General features: G+C 59.2%; 2 protein-coding genes across 2 annotated transcripts; both read left to right on the forward strand.

Moving 5' to 3' along the window:
- Positions 1-573: 573 nt before the first annotated feature.
- LOC137467783 (maestro heat-like repeat-containing protein family member 7) lies at positions 574-2,717 on the forward strand. The gene is made up of 3 exons (XM_068179210.1): positions 574-1,361; positions 1,607-1,794; positions 1,884-2,717. The coding sequence occupies exons 1-3, from the start codon at positions 1,227-1,229 to the stop codon at positions 2,023-2,025; spliced, it is 465 nt and encodes a 154-aa protein (XP_068035311.1). The 5' UTR covers positions 574-1,226; the 3' UTR covers positions 2,026-2,717.
- A 312-nt stretch (positions 2,718-3,029) lies between these two features.
- Positions 3,030-4,479, forward strand: LOC137467785 (maestro heat-like repeat family member 5). The gene is made up of 5 exons (XM_068179212.1): positions 3,030-3,094; positions 3,228-3,383; positions 3,551-3,652; positions 4,018-4,120; positions 4,400-4,479. The coding sequence occupies exons 1-5, from the start codon at positions 3,032-3,034 to the stop codon at positions 4,462-4,464; spliced, it is 489 nt and encodes a 162-aa protein (XP_068035313.1). The 5' UTR covers positions 3,030-3,031; the 3' UTR covers positions 4,465-4,479.
- The last annotated feature ends 3,205 nt before the right edge of the window (positions 4,480-7,684 follow it).

Genomic DNA, 7,684 nt, shown 5'->3' on the forward strand with positions numbered 1-7,684 from the left:
CCATCCCATCCCATCCCATCGCATCCCATCCCATCCCATCCCATCCCATCCCATCCCATCCCCTGGAGACATGCCCATGGACAGGACAGAATAGGGGCCAGGACAGACACCCCAGAGCCGTGCTCCATCCCTTGGGACATCCCGGGGCTGTTCCTACCTGGGGAGCGCAGGGCTGGGCTGTGTTCTCCGGCCTCTCCCGCAGCCCCTCAGCTCAGGCTGCGCTCGCTCTTTGCCAGATGCAGCCGTGCAGCGCACACAAGAGCAGGAACGCACCCGTGGCCTCTTCCGCAGAACAGCGCAGGTACCTGCAGCCATCCCCACCTGGGCTGGGCCTGCTGTCACTGCTCAGCCGAGCACCGCGCTTGGAGCATTCTGTGGAACATCCCTGGCTTCCTGCCCTTCTCCTACAGCTGGTTTGCAAATTCATCAAGAGGATTCGGGAGGAAGAGACCGGCACTGTGGGCACAGGGCTCAGAGCATATTCACACATCTTCAAAACCAAGACCTGTTCTGCCCTGCTGGATATGCTCGTAGAGGAGGGGTTTTCAATCCAAAGCAAGTAAGCAGCCTGTGGCCAGGCTTTGATCCTCCCAGGAATTGCTTGGCCTCCCAAGTCACGCCTGCTGCTCACTGGAAGCCTTTGAGGCCATGGCAGTGGGGTGGCAAGGGAAGCACTTCTCTGGGGAAGCTGGGGACATTCCTCCCTCTGGCAGCTTTCCAAGTCTCCCCGTGCCTTCTCCAGGTGCCTGCCATGGTGAGGTACATCCACCAGTGGCTCATGGCCAATCAGTTTGCTGAGCACAGGCTGAACAGGGCCCTGCTGGATCTCACCAAAGAGCAGCCTGCTGACGTAGTAATGACGCTCCTGCGTGTGGCCCCATCCTGTGACAGGTATGGGGCCCACCTGCCCAGAGGGCTCAGGGCTCCCCAGCCCATCAGCCTGTACAGCCTGTCCCAGGTGTCTGACCAACAGAGAGTTCCAGGGCCCTCTGGCTGCTCCCTTTGCCAGCCCTGGCACGTCAGCCCCCGAGCCTTCTGCCATGCTTCCTCGCTGGCCCTCAGGGACCTGTCCCCACAGGGCTGGGCTGTCTGGGTGCTGCTGGCGAGGGGCAGTGGGCAGAGGCAGGGCTGGCAGCCAGCTCAGCTCCCCGCTGCCGCCCAGGCCACGGTGCTGTGTCCCAGACTCCTCTGAGACAGAGCTCTGACCCCACAGAGCTGCTTTGACCATGTGGAAGAGCATCATGTGCTCGCCCAGGACTGCGGAGCCGGCGCAGCTGATACTCCTCGATGTGCTGGGGAGCTGGCCAGAGCACAGCACGTGCACCTCCGATGGGGACAAAGCGGGTGTCTTTGTCCTGGCTGTGAGTTTCTGACACTGGCCTTTGCTGGCCCCAAGGCCACCTGTCCAGCAGCTCTGCATCCTCCTTCCCCCACTGCATCTCCCTGCCTCAGGCGCTGGGCTGAAACCTGGCCTCGGGGCAGCTTCAGGGCCACCAGGCCCGGTGCTCCCCTTGTGTCTCTCCGGGCCTCTCCCTCCCATGCTCGGGCCCTGCCACACGGACACCTCGGCACTGAGCACTGTCTCGGGCTGCTCTGTCCTTTGCAGGCAACTGTGGTGATGTGGAAGATCCTCCAGATGCCCTGTGTCCCACATGTAGTGACCGTGTATTTCCCCCGCCTCTTTGTGCATCTGCTCTTCCAAGTGTTCTTCAGCACGTTGGATGTGCCAGCGGAGGTCGATACCTTCTGGAAGGGATGCCAGCAGCAATACGGCCTTGCCACCAACCCCAACAGGTGCTCCATGCCAGTCCTCCTGTCCCTGCCAGGTGCCCAGGGCAGGAGCCAGTGCTCCCAGCGTGACCTGGGCTTTGCTCTGCATGCAGGTTTGCAGTGCGGACCCTGAAGTCCCTGCTCTGCCAAATGCAGCACGAGGATGTGGTGGTGGCAATAGAACGCAAGTGTGGCTGGGACACGCTGCTGTGTGCTGACACCCACCACTATGCCGTGGGTCTGCTGGCCAGGTGAGACCCCCTTCTCCCCACTGCCTCTGACATTTGTGCTCAGTGCCCAGGGTGCCCCACACAGTCCCCGTGGTCGTGGGCCAGAGGGCCTTGTCACCGAGGAACAGCCAAGCAGACTGGAAAAGGCTGGGAGAGGAGGGTGCCAACAAGGAGCCACCTCCCAAATAGGCCAGGGCCCTTACAGGATGCTGGGGAAAGGCCAGACCTCTGTGAGTCAGTCCTGGGAGAGGTTTGTCCCCCGGCCCAAAGTCTTGGTTTCTTTTTCTCCTGCCAGGGAGATGTCCTGTGTCTCCATCCCCTTGTGCTCAAGGATCGCTCGCGACCTGCTCCGGCTGCTCAGCACACAGGAGCCACGCTGGGAACTGCCCGCCCTGGCATTCCTTGTGGAGGTGAGCCTGATGGCCAGCGCTGCCTCGCTCAGCTGCCTCCCAGCTCTCTGCCCTCTCGTAGCCGCAGCTGCCTGGGACGGTGCCCGCGCCCTGCGCTGCTGCCTGGGCCCAGCCCTGTGCTGTTCCGGGCTCTTGCCGGCCAGGTCCCCTGTCACTGCCCTGTGCCTTTCAGGTTCTTGAGTGCCTGAACTTGAGTGAACGCGGTGCTAAGAGAATCCTGCAAATCTTGTCAAGGCACCTGCGGAGCGAGTGCAGGGAGAGGCGTCGCCTGGCGCTCAGGGCCCTTCTTGTGCTCATCGATGATCCCTTGATGGTGAGAAGGGGGCAGCGGCTGAGGCTGCGCTTGGGAATGCAGTCGCTTGGGCTTGGCTGGGCTTTGGGCGCTGGGGCAGCTGCTCCCAGCTCTCCTGCCTCCTGGTTCAACTGCCCAAGTGCTTCGGAACAGCCCTTTGGCCTCTAGGCCCTGCGGCAGCAGGATGGCGTTGCACAAACTTGTGTTCCGCACAGAGCGAAAAAATGTGGAGCCTGACTGAAAGTCTTGTGGAGCTCCTGTGGGACGCAGATGGAGAGATAGTCAGCATGACAGTCAGGCTCCTCAGCTTTATCTTCTGAGACAAGGCCATGCTGATACCCAGCCCCATCGCACTGCAGCTGGTTGAGGCGCTCCTGCCACTCTTTGACCACGTAAGGCTCGCTGCCCCCAGCCACGGCTACTGACTGCTGCCTGGACACTTTGTGCCCTGTGGATTTGCAGGCCTGAGCCAAGCTGAGCCCCGTGCAGCCGATGCTGAGGTCTTTTTTTCTTCCTTTCATACAGGACAATAGCCATGTGCAGCTGCTCTCCATACTGCTCTTCCAAACATTGGTGTCTCTTCCACTGGAAAAGGAAGAAAAGGCCCTGAAGACACACGTGCGCCAGAGCCTGCTGCCACTCTTCTTCCACTGCCATGATGAGAATCAGCATGTGGCACAGGTGAGGACTCATGGGCTGCTGCTGTCCCCCTGGGAGGGGGCTCAGCTGCCTCCTGCCCTAGCGCCTCGTGGGCTGCAGCTTCCTCCAGGCCTTGGCACAGGGACACAGGGACACAGGTCCTGCGCCCTGGGCTGTGGGGCCATCTCCGCATCTCTGCTGCTCTCCAGGTTTCTCAGGAAACGCTGCTTTGTGTGGCTGAGTTCCTGAAGAGGAGGGATCTTCAAAAACTGGTGAAGAACAAGAAGCTGTGGAAGTTCACCGAGTGCCTGGTAAGGACGGCCTGGAAGTGCCAGCCTCAGGCTGGAGAAGCCCCCTGAGCGCGGTGCTCAGTGTGTGGGCTGGCAGCTGTGCCCCTGCCCGCTGCTGCACCCAGAGGCTGCGCGGGCTCTTCTCCAGGCTCCCGTGGGCCCGAGCCGGGGCCGATGGAGCCCCGGCCCGGCGGGGCCGCGGGGCGGGGCGGCGCCGCGGCTCCCGGGGCAGCAGCCGCCCCTCTGCCCCCTCCAGAGCCCGGCGCCCGCGGCTGCTGGCCGCGCCTCAGGGCTGTGCGGGCAGGGGAGGCCGGGGCTGGGCGCAGGGAGCGCCCGGCACAGGGGCTGAGCCCGCGCCAACCCTTCCCTCCTGCCGCTCTCTGCAGCTGGCCGACGACAGGAGCCGAGCGGCCGAGCACCTGCGCCGGGCCCTGCAGTACCTGGACAGCCCGCAGCAGTCCCTGCGAGAGGAGGCCATCAGGTTCATCGGTGAGCCGTGAGCCCGGGCTCCCCTTCCCTCCCCGCCCCGCCGCAGCTCGGCCCCAGCCCCGGCTGCTGCCCCGGCAGCGCCATCCGGGCCCGGCGCCGTGGAGCCCCGCCTGGCCTCGGCGCTGCTGCCGCCCTCTCGCAGCCGTGCCCTGGGCCGGCAGCGTGCGGCAAGGGCCCGGGCTGAGCCCTGCCGGGCCAGGAGGCCGTGTGGCCACAGGGCTGGCAGCGCCGCTGGCAGGGAGCTGTGCCGCTGGGCCGTGACAGGCTCTGTGTTCACAGGGATGGCCGGGCAGCACCTCAGGGGGAAGAAGGAAGAGCTCCAGCTCATCTGTGAGGGTGAGTGAGGGCAGCGGGCTGTCAGCGGGGCCTGGCGGGGGAGCTGCAAGCCCTGCCCCGGCTGCCGAGGGCTCTGCTCCCTGTGCGGACGAGGGGCGGTGTGGGCAGAGCACACAGAGACGTCAGGGCCACCTGGGGGATTCGTGGCCAGCAGCTTCGGGCTGATCCTGTTGGTCCCTGCTCCCTGCTGGCCATGGCTAGAGCCGGCTGGCACGGCCCTGGAACGGGGGTCTCCTCGGGTCCCCTCAGATCCGGGAACTGACCATGGCTCTGTTCCTCTCTCTTTCAGCCCTTGAAGGCATGGCAGATGACATCAGCGTCGCCGTCGGAAGCCTGGCAATTCAAACACTGTACGTCCTCCAGGCAGTAGAGAGAGCTCGATATTCCATCTTCGACAGCCTGCGTGATCAGCTCCACAGGGCATGGAGGACACGGCCTCGTCTGTCAGGGCTCGGCTGGCTGCACTGCTGGAGCTCTGCAGAGAGCTGATCCCAGAAGCTCTGTCTGCTGGGGCCACCTGAGCCAGAAGCAATGTTTCATTTGTTCAACATTGTTCTTTCCTTATTTTCCTTTTTCCTTAGCATATAAATGTAGGATATGTTGTAATAAACAGACTCCCAGGATCTTTCATTTGCTGCCCAGGGTCTGCAGAGCACAGGGGTAGAGGGGGAAAACGGGTCCTTGTGCTCAGCAAGCGGCCCAGGCCAGCAGTGGGGAAGGGAAAAGTAGCCCCTTGGCCTTTGCTGGTTCTGCTGAAGCCTTTGTGCTGGCGACAGAGTGGCTGTGCAGGGCCGGAGCTGCGGGGATCCCTGTCAGACCGGTGCCTGGAGATGGCCACAAGCCCTCTCCCAGCCAGGAAGCGCCATCTGTGTCCTCCTGCCCGTGTGTTGCTGGCTGCACACCCGGGCAATGTGTAGATGCAATGATTTCTGTTGCACGTCCTGACCAGTATAAAGTAACGCCTTTGATTCTCTAACCCTGAATTTGCTGTTGGAGATGTTTCATTTTCACACAGTTTCAGTGACAAAGGGACCCCCCCGACTGAAGATGGGATCCTCAAAGCTCACCCCCCCTCCCAGATGGGAGGAGAAAACAGCCTTGGCCCTTTGCTGGAGGGGGGCACCCAGTAATCAGTGGAGGCTCCAAAATCAGCCCCCAGTCCCCTCCCCACTTCTAAAGACATAGAACACGTTGCCCCCCAGCCCTCCCGTATCCCCTCTCATTCCAAAATGCTCCCACACCCCCAAGATGCCCTGAAGCTCCCCCAGCCACTATAGTCCCTGCAAAGCCCCCCGAGAAATTGCCCCGGACCCCCTGATACCCCTTCCCACTTCCAAACACATGGAGCCAGTCATGACACAGCTCTCCAAAACCCTCCAACCTCCCCTTTCCCCAAATTCCCCCAGCACTTCCAGATCCTCCAGGCCCCTTGGCCCTGTAGCCTCTTGAAAATCCCACCAGCCCACCCTAGGATGCCCCGAGCCCCCCCTGCACCTCCAGACACGTAGAGCCAGTCATCCAGCAGTGCAGCTGCATGGCTGAGGGGGCTGCAGGGGCTGTTTTGGGGGTGCAGCTGCTGCCAGCCTCCCCTGCAAAGGCTGAAGCTCCGCAGGTCTTTGGTCAGGATGCCCTGGCCAGCTCCCACCTGAAGACCACCAGCGTGTCCCCTCAGGCCATGGCCGTGTGTGAGTGAAATTGCAGGGGGGCAGGGGGGAGAATAAGGGTTTGTTTGAGGTCAGGGAATGTGATATGGGGCTTGGGGGGGCTTTGGGGAAGTTATGGGCAGCTGGGGTGGGGTCTTTGGGGGAGTTACAGACAGCTGCGGGGTTGAAACAGGGGTTGGGAGGTCTCTGGGGCGTTTCCAGGGGCTGACAGGAGGGTTTGGGGGAGCTCTGGCGATGTTCCGGAAGTCTGGGGGACGTGACATGGGAGTTTGGGCTTTAAATCTGCCCTGGGTGAAGAACTTAATATTTATAATCCTGTTAGAAATGAACAGGCTTTTTGACACAATTAAATGGGGACAAAGTCTTCAAAGCAAAAAGAAACTTTGTTGCTATTTGGCACCAAAGGAGTACACAGAAGCTTGATGAGTTCAAGAGAGAAAAAGAGTTAATTTTATTTCTGACTTTGCAATATATAGAATTCTAAAAGTGGCAGTAGATTGGAGGATGAAATTGCCACTTCTGTAACCACACTGGTCAAACTAACAGTCTATTAATTTTCTCCTCCCACAAAGAAGAATGTAAAACAATCATTATTTGCATGAACAGTGCATGAGAACTTTAGTAGAAATATGTAAACATTATCAGAAGGCTAAGAAAGTTTTATGAGAACTTTAAAACTTTCAAAAGAACTATAAAAGAAAACTTAACACTTTTAAAAATGAGGGCAACAACTGTTCATTCATACCGATTCAGCCGAGCCGAATTTGCATGTCCCTCCCGAGAGCAGAACACACACACCTTCCAACAAAGTGGAAAATTTTCGGGCATTTCGCGGCTGGGGCAGTCCCTGTCCCCTTTCCCATTGGCTCGGTACTGGGGCACTTCCATTCTCTCCTGACCACCTGCTTTTCTGTCTACTCCCCCATCATCTGAATTCCTTTTTAGTCAGGGCTTCAACCCCGCCCCTCTCAAGCAATACCCAACAAACCAACCAGAACATATCCAAACCACAAACAACAACACATAGAACCAACAGCTTTCATTCTTTAGCTGAATAATCTTTTGGCTTCAGCAAAATGTCACCTCGTCTCTCACAATCCTATAAAGTCTTTGTTCTTCTTCCCTAAGTTCAGGAGTTTAGCATGGCCTTGGCTGAGGAGCAGTCCATGTCAATCAGTAAAGCTCACTAAAAATATCAATTGATTTAGCTAGTTGAAATGATCGTGGATCGTGTGTTTTATAGAGGGCACGTAATGAGGGGGACATGATGGGCAGATCGGGAAGTCCCGAGTACCTTCCAAGTAGCTCAGCCAAGGGGGAAAGGGAATGAAAGAAAATGCAGCCGGGAAAGAAGAAAAGAAGGCTACTTGATCCAAGTGATTGGGAGACTGCGTTGGACACACGCCTGATGCACGCTCTCCCTTTATGCCAATCAAGGGACATTTACAGGACTCCTCTGTCTCCTTTCTGCACACCACCCTCTAGCCACGTAAATTTGACGCTCTGAGAGCTGTCAGACCTTCACCAGAAGCTGTCAGACATTCACCAGGAGCTGTCAGACCTT

Source organism: Anomalospiza imberbis, unplaced genomic scaffold (assembly GCF_031753505.1).
Source record: "Anomalospiza imberbis isolate Cuckoo-Finch-1a 21T00152 unplaced genomic scaffold, ASM3175350v1 scaffold_79, whole genome shotgun sequence".
Taxonomy (NCBI): domain Eukaryota; kingdom Metazoa; phylum Chordata; class Aves; order Passeriformes; family Viduidae; genus Anomalospiza; species Anomalospiza imberbis.

Bases quoted from the DNA above. Each gene is read 5' to 3' on its own strand.
- LOC137467785 (XM_068179212.1), top strand. From the start codon at position 3,032: ATGCTGATACCCAGCCCCATCGCACTGCAGCTGGTTGAGGCGCTCCTG. The intron at 3,384-3,550 runs GTGAGGACTCAT...GCTGCTCTCCAG, and splicing joins AGAATCAGCATGTGGCACAG to GTTTCTCAGGAAACGCTGCT. The intron at 3,653-4,017 runs GTAAGGACGGCC...CGCTCTCTGCAG, and splicing joins GGAAGTTCACCGAGTGCCTG to CTGGCCGACGACAGGAGCCG.
- LOC137467783 (XM_068179210.1), top strand. From the start codon at position 1,227: ATGTGGAAGAGCATCATGTGCTCGCCCAGGACTGCGGAGCCGGCGCAG. The intron at 1,362-1,606 runs GTGAGTTTCTGA...TGTCCTTTGCAG, and splicing joins CGGGTGTCTTTGTCCTGGCT to GCAACTGTGGTGATGTGGAA. The intron at 1,795-1,883 runs GTGCTCCATGCC...CTCTGCATGCAG, and splicing joins CTTGCCACCAACCCCAACAG to GTTTGCAGTGCGGACCCTGA.